An 18,541-nucleotide genomic window follows, 5' to 3' on the forward strand; every position below is an offset into this window, starting at 1 on the left:
CAGCTCCTGTCTGGAACAACCCCCAGCTCCATCAGCTGGAGATGGAATTCCCAGCAAACACCCTCAGGCTCCTGCTGCGGCAAGTGGTGGCCACATCTTGTGAGCCCTTGGCTGGAGAAGGGCTGGGAAGTCCCAGGATAACAAAGGAGCTTCTGGGAGCATTTTCCTTCAAGAGCCTTTGCCTTCAAGAGCCTTTCCTTTCACTCTCCTCCTGCAGAATCACCAGAGCAGCCAGGGCCTTTATTTAGAGAATACTTTATTAGTTTCTGTAATCAAACCCATGTAAATAAGACCGTACATATTTCATACAGTGCGTTACCCCTGTACAAATGGAAAAAAAATTAAGTTTAACATTTCTAGACCAATATGGCTGTTAATTTCTGTACAATGCCAACTCACACTACAAGTGGGATACTTTTTTCCAAAGTTGACATCACAGCTAGTTTCCAAAAATTCAAATTATATATATATTTATATAAAAAGATAACCAATAGCGATTCACTAGGCATCAATAGCAGCAACAGCCTTTCCAGCTTCTGCAGTCATTTGAACAAAATTATACACATTAGACTTTCAACTCTTCCTTCCAAAAAACGTAAAAAAAAAAAAGAAAAAAAATCCCAGAAAAAACCAGCAAATTCTGCTACTGATGTGGTACCTGGTGCTTTTTATTAGCTTTTTCAATCATTGTCTGGAAAAAAACCTCTAGAATAACATTATTAAAAACAGCTCCAGTATAGCACAGTCACTACTACATATCATAAGCAGGTACAGGATATCTTACATTCACAGAAGTATCATACAGTACTGTCCTACAGCTAGAATACTAGAGGATACAATTAAAAAGGCATTTATTTGACTTGATTCTACTTTCCAGCACACTGTGGGCAAGGAGGTGGTGCGACGCAGCTCTGATATAAAGAATGCACCTTTGAGATAAAACTCTCGTTAATCTGATAAGGTTTCTTTTATTCTCGTGGCACAGGTTAAGTGCTCGTTGCTGTGTTACAGACAGAAACTGGAAACCGTTTAGGGACCACTCGCATCATATCAAGACAGCTGGATAGGGGTGAACGGAACAAATCTGACTATTGATGCAACGAACCTTCAACTCCAGGGGTGAGAGCCACTGAGGGGGCAGCGGGTGGAGAGGACACAGGTGGCCAAGTAGCTTTTTCATATGGTGATCTAAATGCAGTAAATTGTCATCCAAGCAGCAGCAGCCAGCAAAGCACTGCCTTCAGAGGGAAATCCAACACTGCCAGTGTTACTCTGCATTAGGTTAAGCCTCGCGTGGCAAATGCGTGGATCCCTCTGTTTATACAAGATAGAAGCTTCTTAAGTCACTAAAAACTTAACACACATTACTTGGCCCACCACCATCTTCAGATCTGCATGTTCTCATACTCACAGGTTTATAAAAAGATAAATAGCAGCTGAAGATCAGAGCCTGAAGAAAATAAGAAGTCATCATGTCAGCTAGGAAATGCCTCCCCACCGCTGCCGCTTCTCCATGCTGTGGCTTTGGGAAGCGGGCGGGTGTGAGCCAAACGGGGCACACACGTGTGGCACGTGCACGCCCCAAAGCAGCCTTCATGCTGTTAGAGCAGATGGGGCCCCGAGAGGCGGGGCTCAGCTGGCACCACCACAGCAGCTGGCACCACCACTGCTGCTGGCACCTTTGCCCCTTGGGGCTGCTCAGAGCCCGGCAGGGAGAGCAGGCCGCTCTTCATCCTTCGGGCCACCAATTGACACTGCTGACACCTCGCCCACCCTCCCCTCTCCCCCTCCACCGGAACACAGCCTCTAAGATTTTGTTTCCTCGGTTTTGATTGCCTGAGGTTTGATTGGTCCAGTTCTGACAGGTTTCGGAGTGGCAGCAGGTGCAGGGGTGGCCTTTTCCTCGCCTTTGTCCTGGCAGACTCCTGGAGAGTCAGCAATTGCCTCGCTGGGTTTGCTCCCGTTCTCCTCCACTTTGGGGGCTTTCCCTCCTATGGGTTTGTTCTGCTGCTGTTGCTGCTGCTCAGAAAAGAATCTCTGGGTGGACTGAAGGACCTCTGCTCTTTGCTTTGCCTTAAGAGAGGGAGAAAGTAAGTTTACTGAAGAGAGGGCATTGGAACTGGAGTGACTTCACAAGCATTTCCCATATGAAAGGGGAAGGACTGACCACCGTGGCCAGGTCTTCCTAGACAGGCAATGTCCATCCTGCTGCTGCCCTGATGTCACCAGGTCTGGGTGCTTGGCTCCTCACCAGTAGTTAATTATCATGCCTAGGCCTCCCTTGCTTTTCCTAATCTTTCCCCCCAAAAAGGGGATCAGGGACAACAGTTTGAAGTATTACCAACCTCTTCTTATGCCACTGCTATGGCAGAGCTGTACGAGTAGGAGCCCTGCTGACAGCAGCTCGAGCTGCTCGCAGGTCAGACAGGAGCAGAGGCAGCTGTGCCTGCATGACCCCACCTGGGCCCGAGAGCCACTCCAGCTGTCACTGCTGCTGCTGCCCCTGCAGCAGGGCTCTCCCCCCCAGCAGCACAGTCTGAGCACCCCGTTCCCTCCCGTGGCTCTGGGCACAGACTGAGCCTGCACTGGGATGGAAACGAACCTGGGTCAGAGCTGTGTTCTGGGTGAGCTGAAGCCTGATCTGCCTCCCACTCCAAGCAATCCCAGCAGCACAAACTGCCTGCCTGCCTTCCCTCCTCTGAATCCTACAGCAACCCTGACCTGCACCTGTGCAATTCCCTCTATGACATCAGGCACCTCAGAGCAAGCACCTGTCTGTCCTGCCTAGACTGCAGAGACTCCATCAAGAGTTCAATCATTCAGAAGCTGAACAATAAAGCCCAGTGCAGTCAAACATCTTTTTATTTTAAATCACAAAGGAGTATCTTAACACAAGGAACCCCAACTACAATACAGGCACTAAACCTCCCTGAATGCTTTCTGCTTTTTTACAAGAAACAGGGCTGGGACACACACACAACAACAGGGAGACAAAACAGCAAAAGTCTGGAACAAGAGGCCTTGGCTCTCCTACTTTGTGGCTGCTCCAAATAAGTCAAGCAGCAACAGAACAGAAAACAAACCTGTGAACTCTCGTTTGCAGGACTGCAGCAACAGCCTGATTTCACTGGAGCCAGACAGACACCCGAAACCTTTTGCCCAAATTTCAGCCATCCCCTGAGGTTAAGGCTGGATGACTTGATCACCAGTAACCAAGCACAACAGAGCAACTCTCACTGCTCTCAGCAGTGTTTGCAGGAGACTGAAGACACCAGAGCTGTGTCAGTATTTGCTCTGACTGGCTACACTCAGTGCACACTCAGGACAATCTGTTAATCATCACCAGGTAAGCATCTACAGGCTGCATGATCTGGTGGTAGGAAATGGACCAACCAGCTGGAATTGAAAGGTTAAAAAGTCCTCCCCCAGCCAGGCATACCCAGAACAACACTGTCCAGCTCTGACACCTCAGTGCACAGGTTACAGGAATGGCAGCAGGCAAAGGAGCCCCTGAGCACAATCTGTTCAAGCAACTTTTCTGCAGCAGACAGGCTCAGTGGCCAGCAGTGTCCCTACACAGATGTCCCACCCTGCAGTCCTGCCTTGGAAGAAGAGTTTGCCTCGAACTGAAGGGTCCCAAAGTGCTGTAAGAAGTTAGGGTGACTGTCACCACCTGCTACTGAAATGCAACCCCTGTCCTGCAGAGTGCTCTGGGTACTGCATTCTAGCACAGAGAATTCACCACAGGCACTGCAATCCACGGGGAAAGACTCTCCAGAGTCCCCAAGGAGTGAGGCTGGCTGGAACAGGAGGAGCTGGGGGTGAAGGGACAGCTAACAGCCAGGTGTGCAGCCTCACTGCCCATTCCAAGAGAAGCAGGCTCCTGACACCTCACTCTGCCTTGGTCAGCAGTGGCAGCTCCACAGCTGCTGACCATGAGACCGCTGGAGACAGGAACTCCCTATAAATATTTTAGTCTAAAACTTATTAAAAACCACCAGGGCTTAGAGAAGGTCTGTCAAGAGCCTGGCTGCTGCCTTGGGGTCCAGAGGCACTTTCTGAAGCCACACCTTGCAGTCACATGTCTGCCCTGGGAGCTGTCAGACTGAACTGCTGTTCACATACTGACCTTCACGTCTCGTTCAGCCTTCAGCGCAGCCTGGGCCTGAGTGCCTCTGGCTCCAGGTACTGATCCACAGGGACCTCTGGCCACACGTGGTGACTGAGGGTGGCTCATAAGGCCTGTGCTCATCTGAGACGGCATCTGACTATGCAGAACTACTGGCAGCCTCTGAACAGGCGCTGGGAAGGTGTTAGTAAATGGGGCTCTTACCAATGGAGGGAGCAGGTTAGGCTGAGAGAGGATCTAAGTGGGGGAAAAACGACAAAAAGAGACATTTTTCAATTAGAAAATTGCCAACTCGACTGCACGTTGGCGTTATCTCAAAGGGGAAAAAGCTGCTACTCTGCTATGAAATGAATGTCAAGAGAACAGGCTGGAACTGCAAAAGCAAAACAGCCCTGCAGTGCTGCTGTGCCTGAAAGCAGCACCAACACCTTCAACCCAGCCTGTGAGCAGGGAGAAGACCCTCACAAGGCAGTGGAGCAGTCACTGGTGAAAGGCAGCCCAAGAAGGTGAGGCAGTTTCTGCCAGTGACAATCCAGAAATCAAAGCTCAAATCCTGCAGTCAAACACTCCAAATGCTAAAAGGAAGACAGAAATGCACTGCACTTTTAGAGAGGCTACATTTCCCTAGCAGCCTGGCTCCAGTCACCTGCAAGAGATGCACCACCCTTGTAAGCTGTGCTCCCTGCAATGCCAAAGCAGATCAACCCCTCCGCCATCAGCCCTGCCTTGTATGGACTGTGTGACCTCAGAGATCCTTTCCAGCCTGAACTGCTCCTTCCATACTTCAGAGCTGCAAACCTGCTTTGTCTTTACAGGTGTAAAATATGCACTGGGACCCTTCTCAGACACGAAGCTTCTCCCCTTCCCCAAGCAAATGACCTGTTTCTGCAGGACGAGGTGCATTACAGCTGCCTGGGGAAGCCACAACACCATCTGTTCTACATCATTCACAACTTGTACTAAATTCCTCAGCATGCACAGAACTCAAAATTACACACCACAAAATTAGCACTACTTGTAAGCAAGATCAGAGAGGGAATTTTTTTGCTTTGATCTTGAACTAGGGTTTCTTATGCCATTTCATTTTAAGGATTCCATTCTGTATCTCCCCATGACAGAGCCTGAGGAGACAGAGTCGAGTCAGAGCCACCAGGTGACACAGAGAAACAAATCTGTTTGCAGGAAGTCACCAATCACCTACCTGTGGTGCAAATTGTGCAGGAAAGGGCTGTGTCATTCTCACAGCTGCAGCTGCTGACTGGAACTGCTTCTGGTACACAATGCTGTTCATTTTATTGGACTGATTGTTAGGACTTGTAGAACTAGCCCTAAAAGAAAGAAAAGCAGTTAATTTTAACTGGAGTAATTCAGAGGATGTTTCTGCCCCTAGTTACAACGTAACTAGAAATTCAGCACTGGAGGGGGGAAAGAATCAATCTCTGAATTAAAAAAAAAAGTGTGAAACTTTTTCTATATAGAAGCTCCTATGTGCAGAAAACCTGAGAACTTCAGAATTCAAAGAGAAAGCATAATCAGAAATATTTAGGCTATGATGAGGTTCCAGGGCATGTCTTTATGAGCCCTTTCCCCCAAGTACTCATGACACAAACACTGATGTTAAATTTCTGATGTTAGATGTAGTTTCCATCCCTGCTACCTTATGTTCAGTCCTGTTCCTTTGCAGTCACTCTTTGCTCTAACATGGCAAGTTCAGAGCTTGTCCCAACAGGCAGTGAATGTGCAGCTGCTTCTACTCTGACCTGCTGTCCTGTTTCAAAATGCACCTGAACGCATTTCAAGAATTCACAGACAATGCTCTCCCTGTTTTACCTGGCGAAGAACATGACCCTCCACTACAACTTCCAAGGTGTTGAATCACCAGGAATTACATGAAGCTTGACTGATTATCTGGGGGAAGGGCATCAAACAGCCCTCAAAAAGGAAAGAGTGAACAGAAAAAGAAGAAAGAGTGAACGGCCTTCTTCAGGAAACAGAGCTCGCCTTGCACAGAGTTCTCGTGCAGAGGGTGTGGGTGATGCACTCCTGGCAAAATGAGCAGAGGGGCACCAGTGACAGGGACACCAGCTAAGCTCCACTCACAAGTATTTTGTAAGCTTAAAGGCTTCTGTTTTGTTTATTAATTTCACTTGTGAGCAGCTTACAGACCTGGCAACACTTACTCCTCTAACAGAACTGTCACCACAACTGCTGTCTAAGCCTTTAATTGTTTTTTACTTTGAACACCACAATTCATATAAACTCTTTAGAGTTTTATCCCAAACTACATCTTCCCTGCCACTTCTTGTTTAGCTTCATTTACCCAAAAAAGTATTTTTCACCCTTTATTTCAGAACCATTTCCTTCTGTTTAATACAGCAGATGTGATGACCTACTGGAATGCTGCTCATGAGCTCAGATCAAGCAGTGTCTCCTGTATCAGTGGCCCTTCACCTCATACCTTCCACAAAAGGCTGCTCATGCATGACTAGGTACATTTTCTGGCTCTGGTTTTAAGGAATTTTGAGCTTCAGGCAGATTTACCGGAAGGGACTGGAGGTTGGGGTAGTGCTCCTGCCAGTAACTGGTGGTGTTCCAGGTTTAACATCAATGCCACCTCCAAAGGCCTTCAGGTCCATTTCTGATATCTGAAAAACACAGCAACTGACATGTTAATTCCAGTTTAAAAAATTATATTTGCTAAGCAGCTGTTAGCTTACCTCAATGAAAAGAGGTCACTTAAGTGGAGATGAAAGCCTGACTGCAGAACAGCCTCTTATAATTAGGACAGGCCCAGCACCACAAGCACCTCTGTGTACAATTTTCCTGCCCTATCTGGCACTTGCAGCAATGGTACTGGCTTTCTAACTTGCTCCTCCTGCATAATGACAGGGGGTTTGAGAGTAATTTCATCTATTTGGCCCTAAAAAAAAGAAAAAAGATATGTTTTGGAGTTGAGATCTCCTTATCCAAGACCCCAACTCAGGTACCACATGAAAATATTTAGAAATAAGCCTGAAAAACGTTGAGAAGAAGAATACCACCAAATAGTCCAGGTCTTTAAAAATAAACAAACCCAAAGCACAGCAAAAATGGAGCTGTCACTCACACAAAACAATCTCCAGACTAACTGGAGCAATGACTCTTGAACGCTATTTTGGAGATACACTCAACAGAATAAATTAGACTTGGGAACAGTGTATTTCCACACACAGCCATGAAGCATAACAGCAACAATAAATCACATAAAATGAGAGGCTGTTTCAAGTTGACTTTCTTTAGCAGCAACTTGATGGGAATCTCAGAGCAGGGCAGGAAAGTCATCCAAGGCCAGCATCCCACTGCAGCTCTTCCCTCATTTTTTGCTGAAATGAGGAATCATTTTCCAGTGACAACTGCAGCAACAAACATGCTGCTGCTTGCAAAACGGGCTCCTAACAACTGCCAAGCTGAAAAGAATTGGCCAGATCCCATGAAACTGGAAAACTGCACGGTGCAAAAACCACTGTACACACTCTGGGGGTGAGGAGACGCAAACTTCATCTAGGTGGTCTGAAATTCTGGCTGCCATTACTGTCCAAGATGTGGAATTAACACCCAAGATTTTTCTTACTGCAGCTGTAAATCACTGGGTGGGACTGCGGGGTTATTTTATATTCACAAGCAGCCTAAAATCGAGGCCAGAAGCTGCAGGGATTTCAGGTGCAGAGGTGGATCAGTCCCTGAGGTGGGAGGACCTCGCTGTTCCTGCCAGCCAGCTGAGCTGTGTCCATGTCCAGGGTGTCACCCACTGCTCACCTGGAAGCGGACTGCAACTGCCGAGTGCTGCACACTATCCGAAAATCCCCGGTGCCTGTAAAGCTGGGATTCCATCTAAGACAAGAGACCTTGTGATTGGAAGCCAGCTCCACACATCCCCTCATCAGCAATTACCTTAGCAGCTTCCCATAAAGGAGAGGAGAGAATGCCCCCCATGACACACAAGTTTCTTGCACTGTTTTAGTGTTATTTCCTTCCTAGACGTGGCACTCAGTTTTGCTGAGCTGCAAGACCAGACTTTCCTTTTTCCATTACAGAAAGATCCTGTCTCGCATACAATGCTCCATTCTTAATATGCACCATGCTGTGCTGTTCAGAAAGGCAGATCCCCAGCAGTAACAGCAGAGTTCAATTCTGCCTTTCATGGCTGATACAGAGTCCACTGAAGCCCCTCAAACTCCCCATTTTGCACTGCAAACCCCTGAACCCAAACACCTTGCTCTGGGGTTTGAGTCCAGAAGCAAAGCAACAAACTCAAGCAGGCCCAGAACCTGCCACCAGCCCTGACAGAGTCCTGTTGCTCCCTTGCTGCTCTAACAACATCTCAGAACTGTTTTCCACATGGCTTCTGCATGAAATCCCCTGCTAGTCCATGATGTCACTATCGAACTAGATATTCCTGCAGTGCAAATGGAGCAGCAGAAAGTTAGCTACAAAACCTCAGCTAAATGCACAGACCCAGTTCCTCAGGCATTAACCCTGACTGGCTTTTTTATCTTTTAAAGCTGAGGCAGGATTTTTAAGATGCAAGAAGTCAGCGTGAGTTGCTGTGCTGGTTACATAAACCAAAAACCAGCTGTGCTTCACAATAATTTGTGTCCTGTAGCTGTGGCAGTGTTGTTACCTTCCCAGTTGCAGCAATCATGCTGTGCTGAGTTCCTGCTGGGATCAATCCTCTGAAGGGCTGGGTCACTTGGGCAGGTCTGCTCAGGTTTTGAGCCTGAGCTTGTGGTGGGGTGTGCTGTAGTGGTGGCTGCAGGGACTGGGGCAGGGCTATCAGTGGCTGTGCTGTGGATCCAAAGTTGGGCAGGGAAATCTGTGATCCTGGCAAAGGTACTGTCACCTGGAGAGAGAGCACAAAATCACCAGTAACAGAGACACAAAGGCCATTATGCCACTCTCATTGCAAGCTCTATTTCAGCTTTATCCCAGACAAATGCCTTAATGAGTTCATTTATTTAACCAGAGAACTGCAAGCAAATAAGTGAATTTATTGCTCAGTTTGCCTTTATAATCAGTTCTAATGGCATTTGGGTCTTTGCTTTTCAGAAACAAAGGTGCACGAGTGTCCTGCCTCCAACATCATCCAACATGATTTCACTGTGTGACAGGGAAATTTAATTCAGCTCAGAAAACAAAAGCAGAAGAAAATAATCAGTTTGGGGGTGGGAGGGACAGGGCAAGACTGACTTGTTTACTTCAAATAATTCTAGCCATCAAAGGACACTGGGATAAAAATTAGATTTTACATTCCAGGAGTTCAACAACCAGCAGTTTGAGCTTAAAAAACAATGACAAAAATACACAGCCTGTCCCTTGCCTGCATTTACCACTGCTGTGGGCTGAAAACAGCAGAGAGTGGTAGTGATAAACATGGAAATAAACCAGCAGTGACCTGACTGGCAGGAGTTACTGCATGCCTTGGTCTGACAATCCACTACCTGCAAAATTCTATTCTAAGGGTGACAAGGAGAATGATGAGATTCCCAAATGTGAGAGGCTTACAAGGATTCTGGTCTGAAGGGTGACAGATTAACATCAGAGAGCCAGAACTGAACACACTGAAAGTACCAACTCTTCTAAAAGGTCCTTAAAACTGTGCTAGATTTCAAATGGACAACACCCAATCTTTTACAACTCTTCTAGATTTCTGTCTTGGCAACTTTTCCTGTGCAGGAGGTAGGCTATTATAATAAATCAATCCATCACAAGTTTGGTTTTGGAAGCCATTTCAATTAAAAAACCAACCAGAAGATGGAAACCACTAGACAGTATCCTGCAAATATGTCAGAATGCTTCCACAGGGCAATTTAGCAGTTCTTCCACAAAAGAGTGAAAAAGCCTTCAAATCAGTGGAGTTGTTTTACTGATCTGGCTGTCCTGCATGATCACCTATCTGCTGACTTCTCAGTTATTTTCTGTGAGCACTCCTGGGTTCCAGCTCAGTGAGAAGAGGTATTAACAATTAGGCTGCACTAAGCACCTGGACTTTGCCCCCCTCTCTCTCCCCACCACTCCTGGTATCTGCTTCCATAAAGGCATCACATGCCTCAATCATTTAGCAACAGCACTGTGCCAATTAAGGACCTGCCCATCACTGAAAAATGAACTATTCAAGAGAAGGATGTCAGGGACAAATGATCAACATGAACTGCAGGCCATCCAACCTCTGAGCCATTCAGTTTGTGCAGTGCTGCTGCTGCAGCCCTCCTTCACTATTACCATTCCAATTTTATTTTGGAAGAATTAAAGGCTGTCTCAGCCCTCCCCTCTATTCCCACCCCACAGACACCACCAACCACGACATGCTTTTAGGAACAATACAATGCAGGAATTTACCATGCCATAGTTTACCTGCTGAAGAGCACTGGGAGACTGTGCAGTATTGTAGAAATTGCTCTGGCCAGGCTGCTGAACTTGCCCAGAGTAGAGATTTGAAGCCTGAGTGAGGGTAGCTCTGGCCTAGGAAGAGAAGAGACACCTCCCATCAGGAGCATTCAGAAGAGCAGCGCTGGTGCCAGAGAAACCCCAGTGCTCCAGACTGCAAGGCAAGATGTATTCTATCAACCACCTGTCTGGCAGTTGTGGTGTGTCAAGTGGGCAGTTTGCCTTATCTCTCTCTCAGTGATCACAATCACCCCTCCCTGGGAGGGGATATCTGCTGATAACAGGCTGCTGAATGTCACTGCATGGCTGATAAGAACTACAGCATCTCCATAAGGAGATGTGAGCCCAGAGGGAGGAGCCAAGCATTCCTACCCAGATATAATCTGGAGGTTCTGGAACACCAGCACAGCTTCTCCACTGGATTTCCCAGAGGAACAGCAGCTGCCTCTTCCACTGGATCTTCAGAGGAAGACTGCATCCTATCCTACAGGATCCCTGCTCCAGCAGAACCACACCTGACACTCCAGGAGGGCTGCAGCCACAATTCCAACTGGACTGCTACCAACACCCTGACCCACAGGGTGTCAGGTTGTGATCTGACTCTGTCAGTGTTGTTCTAGTGTACTGCATTGTTAATTTTATCCTTTTACTTTCTTCCCTAGTAAAGAACTGTTATTTCCTGCTCCCATATTTTTTGCCTGAGAGCCCTTAATTTAAAATTCATAGCAATTTGGAGGTGGGGAGGGTTTACATTCTCCATTTCAGGGGAGGCTCCTGCCTTCCCTAGCAGACTCCTGCCTTTCCAAACAGAGACACCCAGCAAAGGAAGCTGACAAATGTGAAGGTTTCACTTGGTGATAAAGCTCTCATTTGCAGCTGGTGGAACAGCCCTTTATCACAATTTAGAGAAATTAAACCTGAAGCTCTAATTAATGACAGAAGCACAAAGAGCCCTGTAATTTGGGAAACAAGCCTCAATTCAGAGATTATGCTAATGTACATTTATTAAACTAAAAGAACATTCTCCTGCAAGTTTTAAGTTTGCTGCTACCCAAGCTGAGCAAGACCTGATGTCCTGTATCAGCCCAGTACAGAAGGGCTGTATGTGGAGCATTTCCTACCTGCAGGATGTGTGTATCAATGAGCTGAGAGCCTCCCAGCCCTGAAGCCTGTCCAAGCTGATGTTCATACAGGATGGGAATAGGCTGAGTGTTGGAGGTCTGCTGGAATGCCAGGCTGGACTGGGCCTTAGCCAGCTCCTGGTGCTGCACTGCTGGGAAGTTGTGTAAGGCTGTGCCAGACAGAACCACTGGTGATGGCTGAGACAAACCACTCTGCATGAAAGCTTGCTGGGATCTGCAAGAGATTCAAGTGGCATTCATAAAAATTCTGACAGAGCTCAACAATGAACCACCAAAAATGAAGAGCACAGCTTATATTCTTTAAACAGAATGCTTAGCTCTATTGAACACCTTTTCACCCGAGAAAAGCAGATTTTTTTCAATTTTCTCTGCATACAATAAAGTAACAGCTGCTACTAAAGGCCACAGGAAAAAACAACGAGGCTTCTTACTAAAATCTTAAATCACAATTAGCTATTTAGATGTTCATGCTGCAATAATTCTTGGATAATTAACTGTAACACAGAAAAGCTGCCAGTTCTTAGTTCCTGAGCTCCAAGGTGGCATGGGAAAGCATCCTGTGAGTAGCTCCACTTAGTCACTAAGGGAACTGCTTTGTTCTCTTCACTCCACAGAACTCCACAGTCCAACTTCTAATACAGTTTAAATCACTGGATGCTGACCATGGTAGCTTCCAAATGAATGTTTTGATTTCAAAAGACCTCACAGCCTTTAATCAGCTATTCAATTCCACTGTCAGCAGCATGGGGAAGCTGCAGTTTGTTTAAAGAAGACCAAAGGCAGTACAGCAAAGCACCAGACAGGTTTAGTCCATCAGAAGTATTTATCTGAACATCCCCACTAGGAACTTGGTGAGTGGCCACCTAGAGATTGAAGGATTGAGAGTTTTTAAATAACTGCTCCTCTCAAAGCCTTTGAGCTCAGAGTGTTTCTGATGTGAAAACATCTTTTACTTCCCCTGCTGCTGGCTATGTGTGAGCACAGCACTGCTCCTGCTCATCTGCTGCTGTGGGGGGTTCGCTTGTGCCCACACCTGGGTGAGCTTTGCTCTGCACCCTCCCCTCACTGCAGAACACTCTTACAGCCCCCTCTGAGCACTGGAAAAACTCTCCCAGACTGGATGCAGAGGACTGGCTTCAATGGAGCCAAAGTTTTTTTCCTCAAGGTTTTTTTTTAGCTTACTTTAAACTTTTGGTTGTAATGTTTTAAACAAGCAACCTGTACATCTCCACGCTTCTCCTCCTCTGCACATTTTCTATGTGGGAGAAGCACTCCCACTGTCAGAACTCCATTAATGCCATGTTTGTGTGTGATCAGATTTATTTAATCTGGACCACATGCCGGCCTGATTGTGTTTCTGCAATTAGCCAACTGTTTGCAACAGCTTTTGTCAGCTGTAGCAGGACAAGCAATATTTGGTCCCACAAAGTCAGCCAAGCACCAAACTCAGGATACAAATGTGGTTAATTAAACCTTCTGTGGCCTCAGCCTTCTACACTGCAACAAGCAGATTTAAGTACAGCCCATGCAAAACCCTCTAAATTAAACTTCCAAAGCAGCTTTCTCAAAGTGGAGCTAACAACACTTGTCAGAATTGCACTGCTGTGAAGCAGCTTTCCTAGGAAGGCCAGGGAAGCTTTGAGAGGCTCACAGTGAAGTCTGTCTGGTTATCAGGGCCACTGCAGAGACACTGGTTTTACTGTTACCTTCTGCAGCAAATAGAAAACATGCTGAAACATACCATGCAGCCCCTCACACATCTGCAGTGAGGTTTTTTTTACTACCTAGGAGTTCAAACTGGAACTTCACAGTGTTTCAAGACCCCAGTGTTGGTTTGATCAAAAAAAACAAACTGCTGAACCAAAGGGACAGACATCTTCTGTTCTCTTAGTATGACAGACTGATGCTCTCAGCTCTTTAGCCTGGGTTCCTAAAGATACAGCTATCATGCAACATTTTTTAACCCAGATTTCACAGCTACACCTGTACAAGGCAGACAATCTGCATACAGAGTTTTCAGACAAAAGGGATTTTGGGGAAGACAGGAAGATGAGGCAGCTATGGAGCACATATCACAAGTCTGCAGGGAACCAAATTCAATAATTCTGACACTAAAACCCCAAAGAAATGTGCATCTGCTACCTACCTGTAGGGTTGTAAGGAGGAATTGAACAACTCTTGGGCTTGTGAAACAGCTGGTGCTGCTCCTAAACTCAGCTGAGCTTGATGCTGTCCTTGCAGAGGTGCATAGATGGGGATGGGGATCTGCTGAACTGAAGCAGGCTACATAGAAAACATGAAAATTAAGTTAGAAAAGCTACAGCTGAATGTGTGTGAGGATTTGTGTAGCACTATGAAAAGTAAAATAAGAACGTGAAATTCCAAGGCTGCATGCAGAGCTAGAATTGCTGCTCTCATGAAAATTACTTTCTAGTTGAATTTTACACTTTTCCTCACAACCAACCAGCAGAAACTGAGTGAAATATTCAGATCTGCATGTAAAACAACTGCTTGAGATTGCATATCATTCTGTATGGCAGAAGTTGAGTAAGCCTGCACTCACATGGCCACAGAAACACCTCCCAGGAATAGAAACTTTCCCATATATTTTTGAGTGGAAGCTTATTCTCTCAACTTCCATGGCAAACAACCAGGCACTGCCTGCATGCACCAGAACAGACAGCAAGAGCAGACATGACCTCATTTTTTGCAGTCTTTAGTGTCACTATCCCCTGCCCCCATCAAATCATTAGTGGAACTCTAAAGGCAATATGCACAGGGAGGGGAACAAAGTGCATGAGGAATCCCTAAAGATTCAATACCTGAGAAAGGCCTGGCTGAAAGCCTTGCTGCTGGGCCAGAGAAGGTGGTGCCAAACGGGCGTGCTGGGTATTGAACAGGTGACTTGTATCCATGTAGAATGCTGGGATTTGAGCTGCAGTACCTCAGGAAGAGCAATACAATTAGTACCTGATTTTAGTACCTGATTCCCAGCACCACCCCTCTAGAAAGGTTTTCATCAAGAATCAGAGATGCAGCTACTGTCAGTCCTTCCCACTGTAACAGCTACCAGAGGGCCTGGGAGAAGGAGCAGCACTGGAGAGCTGGCTGCCTCAAAAGCTTTGGTATCTTTTCCAATTCACCCCCAGAATCTATCAGTCTTGCACAGGCATCATTAACCCCACACAATTTTGGAGGGATGAACAACAGATTCTAGCCAAGAAAGGCATTTGGGTGAAGGAAGGGTAAGAACATGTAACCCTGCCATGTAATTTAACTAGACTGTTAAACAGATGTAGGATTTTCCCTAAAGAAAAAATGCCACAGCTATCAGCTACTGTAGCATTTTAAGAAAGAAATCTAAATCACTCCTGGTCTTAAATAGCAATTTACAATTCTGCAACAGAAAATTGGTAAATTAGGAGACTCAAACTTACTTTCTTCAACAAACTATACAGCACTACCTTTGCACTTCCTGATAAAGCAGCACAGATTTAGAGTAAGACAATTATTGAATCTGAGTACAGAACACTCTTTATCACTCTGTCTTTACTGCAGAGCAAAACCAGAACCATATTAAACTCTCCAGCTTCAAAATTAAAAAAAAAAAAAGCAGATGTGTGGCTTCTCAGCCACAAACACCATTACCTGCTGCAGACTGAGACACATAGACCTGGGGACTTTGCTGCTGCTGGGCAATGAGGGATGGCATGCAGCTCAGCTGGGAGAAGTGGCTGGCAGAAGCCAGGCTGCTTGTCTGCAGCTGCTGGGGTTTCACTTTGCAGATATTAGGAGGGTCTGAGGTGCTTGCAGTCTTCGTACTCAGTGAAGAGGTGGTGTATGTTCCAGCTCCTAGGAGGAGAGAAGCAAGGGATGCAACAATCAAAGACATTTCAGAGCCTCATTATTCAGATGTCAAAGTTTTGGGACAGCTCTGTGAGCACAGCCACAACTGGTAAAGAACTCTTAACCTAATGCAGCTGTTTCCACCAACACAAGAAAAACATGGAGCCAGTTCTGTGGAATGCACTGTGGGAAGGGCTGCAACCCTGATACACCTCCCTTCTCAGGCACAGGAGCACACTGAACTGAAGGGGGCAGCTGGGTCAGTTATTCAACAAAACATTGCAACTCACAGTGGTTGTGCCTCTCATGGAGATACACTTTCATTTTCTAAGGCATGCAGACTTAACCAGATTTAGCATCTTTTGTTTGCTGCCAAGAACCAAGGTGGCAACCAAGCACTGGTTGTGAAAAGCAGCTGGACATTTGCTTTGCCTTTTGCAAATAGGTTTTGATATGAGTTCTTGAAGCTTTAACTTAAAAAGCAAGAGTACCAATAGAAGTAAATCAGAATTATTCTCTGCCCCAAAATCTGTGTGTGGCCTTCATTTGGCTGAACAAAATTAAACCATAGACAAGAGAAGTTTACCTCCTCCTTCAAGTGCATTTAAGTAGCTTAGGCAGAGAGTAGTTTAATATTATTTTCAGGTGACTGAAGTGGAACAGGTGAAGTCAGTTAACAGATTATTTGGTGAGTTGCTGCTCAGATCTGACATTCCATTTCTAGCACAAACCTTTTGTTAGCTTTGCATTAAACAATTCCAGAAGGAATCCAATCCTTCGAGAAACATAAGCAAGGAACAACACAAGGGGACACTACTGTTTTAACAAGAGTTACCTGAGAGGGATGTTGTGGGGGTAACTGAGGCCACAGGAATGGGAGGCATTGATGCACTTGAGAAAGAGCTGTAAGTGCCACTGCTTGGCCCAGTGTTGCTGCTGCTGTTGCCACCAGCAATGGGAGACGCTGCTGAGGTCACTGGTGAACTCTTCTCCCCCATGTTTGGGGAATTCTCCCATGCTTTGCGTGCAGACTCCATCTATTTAAAAGAAAAAAAAGAATTTCCTCATCTATTAGGAAGTTTCAAGCAGTCCCTGTTCCTCTTTAAACAGTTCTTTGTGGTTAAAAGGCAACAGGGGCTTCATGCCAGCCTCTTTTGGAAGTCGCTGTTATCGTGCAACTCTGTTCATGCAAAAAGCAAACAGCCTCAGGTTGGAGCTGCTCATCTGCTCCACCTGCACATGTGCACAGGTCATCATCTTAACAGCCAATGCTCAGAAGAGAATTCACTCACACTAATTTGGCTTGGTTTTGTTTGACATGAAGAGCAAAGACACAGTGAGCAAAAGAAAGGGAAAACCCCCTCTAAGTATTTCCATCAAGTCCTTTACTTCCAAGTTACTTGAGCCATTTAAATGAAGCAGCCCTTTGCTTTCTTGGTCCATCATCTACTTTGAGTGACCACCAAAGATACCTACTGCACACTTCAGTGAACATGACAGCAGTCAAGTTTGGATTTCCAAAGCAACTACTGCTCAAGAAACAACCACAAGCTCACACAACTTGTGTGTGTTGCTTTATGTTAAAGCTAAAAAATGCTTCATGCTCCTCTATTTCTATAATTATGAACTTATGTCTTGCATAGCAAGGGAGATGAAACTTTAAATATTATAGACACAGTTACCTTCCCTCAGAAGTGGAAACAACCATTGTTTTACTGCAGCCAATAAAATTTAATTCTTGCTACGCTAGCTACGCAATGTGAAATCTAAATTGAGACACTTCTGAGGGTCCAATGAACAAGAAATATTAATGTTTATACTACACTCACTAATTTAAAAGCTTAAACATAGTCCATGGACTTCTGCACAACCTTCAGCTGTCTCCAGTGGAAACTCAAGTTTAGCTAGCACAGCTGAAACTGCTCACTGTAAGTTTTTCAAGGCCAGGTGCTGCCTTTAGTGGTGGATATTAAGGGGCAAATATATCCTCCCCACACACCTGCCCTCACTGCTGGCTCCAGAGACCCCCCCTGGCTCAGTCTCTAAAGCCATGCCTGTCACCCTGCCCTGCTTTACATGAGTTAGGCAGAGTCTGGACAGCCAAACATGGCTCAGGTTATTTGTCTAGATGCTTCAGAAATGATAAAAAAGCAGAGCAGTATCAAAAGAAGGGGGTCACAGGTGATCAACACACACCCATGTGGAAAATGAGGTTCTGGACTCCTGAAGAGAATAAAGGGGAAAGAGGGAAACTTAGTTACACATTAAATCCTTGTGGGACAAGTCACCTATTTTCATTTTTGAGATCATCTTCCCCAGCAATCATTCACTGTTTCCCCTCCACAACATTTTCCTCCAAACTGGTTCTGATTCTTACAGACAAGGCAAAGTTCACTCATCACTGATGTGCTGGAAATGATTTTGTTTAGGTGTATTGCACTGGCACTGAGAGAAAGTGAGTTAAGTACCTGTGACTGTCAGGCTAGAGAAGGTGTAGAAGGTTCTATGTTCACTGCTTTTCATCATGTCCTGGAGAAACTATTGACAGCAAAAGCTACACACTGCATTTTGTCACGTCTAGAGTATACCACAGAGTCCTGAAGCTTTCTTTTGGAAAGCCTCTTAGCAACCTCTAACTTTTATAAGCTAGAGAAAAAGATGCAAGAGAGATTGATACTCTAGGAATGCCTAATCAGCACCATCTACAGACCAGATATGGAGGAATAAGAGGCTCTAAATTAAGTGAGATTGGAGACAGTGTTGTAGTTTCACTGCTTAGTTAGGGAGAAAGGAGGGCAACAAGGAGGAGATCGTGGCTGCCTGAGGCTTCTCTTCATCACTGATCCACTGGGGCCTTCACACTGCACAAGAGTCCTGCCCATGTTACCCAAAAACTCCACTGGAGACAAACCCCGACGTGCCCTTCCTTAAATACATCAAAGTCTCAATGGTTAGAAAAAGAAAGCTCAAACGTGTCAGTTTCTTGACCAGATGCCTACAG

General features: G+C 45.8%; 1 protein-coding gene across 22 annotated transcripts in view; it reads right to left on the reverse strand.

Annotated features, from left to right (window-relative positions):
* Nucleotides 1-239: 239 nt before the first annotated feature.
* Nucleotides 240-18,541, reverse strand: part of PRRC2C (proline rich coiled-coil 2C) — a 70,098-nt gene continuing 51,796 nt past the window's right edge. For 8 of the 22 annotated variants that reach the window (XM_059854661.1, XM_059854668.1, XM_059854670.1 and 5 more), the window contains 12 exons: nucleotides 16,376-16,577; nucleotides 15,343-15,546; nucleotides 14,517-14,638; nucleotides 13,841-13,977; nucleotides 11,674-11,908; nucleotides 10,505-10,627; nucleotides 8,790-9,008; nucleotides 7,925-7,999; nucleotides 6,671-6,774; nucleotides 5,331-5,457; nucleotides 4,130-4,366; nucleotides 240-2,073 (listed from right to left, as the gene is read on the reverse strand). In XM_059854661.1, the coding sequence (XP_059710644.1) occupies nucleotides 1,807-2,073; nucleotides 4,130-4,366; nucleotides 5,331-5,457; nucleotides 6,671-6,774; nucleotides 7,925-7,999; nucleotides 8,790-9,008; nucleotides 10,505-10,627; nucleotides 11,674-11,908; nucleotides 13,841-13,977; nucleotides 14,517-14,638; nucleotides 15,343-15,546; nucleotides 16,376-16,577 (2,052 nt within the window). In that variant the 3' untranslated portion in view covers nucleotides 240-1,806. The remainder of the gene's footprint in view (nucleotides 2,074-4,129; nucleotides 4,367-5,330; nucleotides 5,458-6,670; nucleotides 6,775-7,924; nucleotides 8,000-8,789; nucleotides 9,009-10,504; nucleotides 10,628-11,673; nucleotides 11,909-13,840; nucleotides 13,978-14,516; nucleotides 14,639-15,342; nucleotides 15,547-16,375; nucleotides 16,578-18,541) is intronic. The other 14 variants (XM_059854678.1, XM_059854679.1, XM_059854682.1 and 11 more) reach the window with 8 other exon arrangements.

This window comes from Haemorhous mexicanus, chromosome 9, assembly GCF_027477595.1.
Source record: "Haemorhous mexicanus isolate bHaeMex1 chromosome 9, bHaeMex1.pri, whole genome shotgun sequence".
NCBI classification, from domain to species: Eukaryota; Metazoa; Chordata; class Aves; order Passeriformes; family Fringillidae; genus Haemorhous; species Haemorhous mexicanus.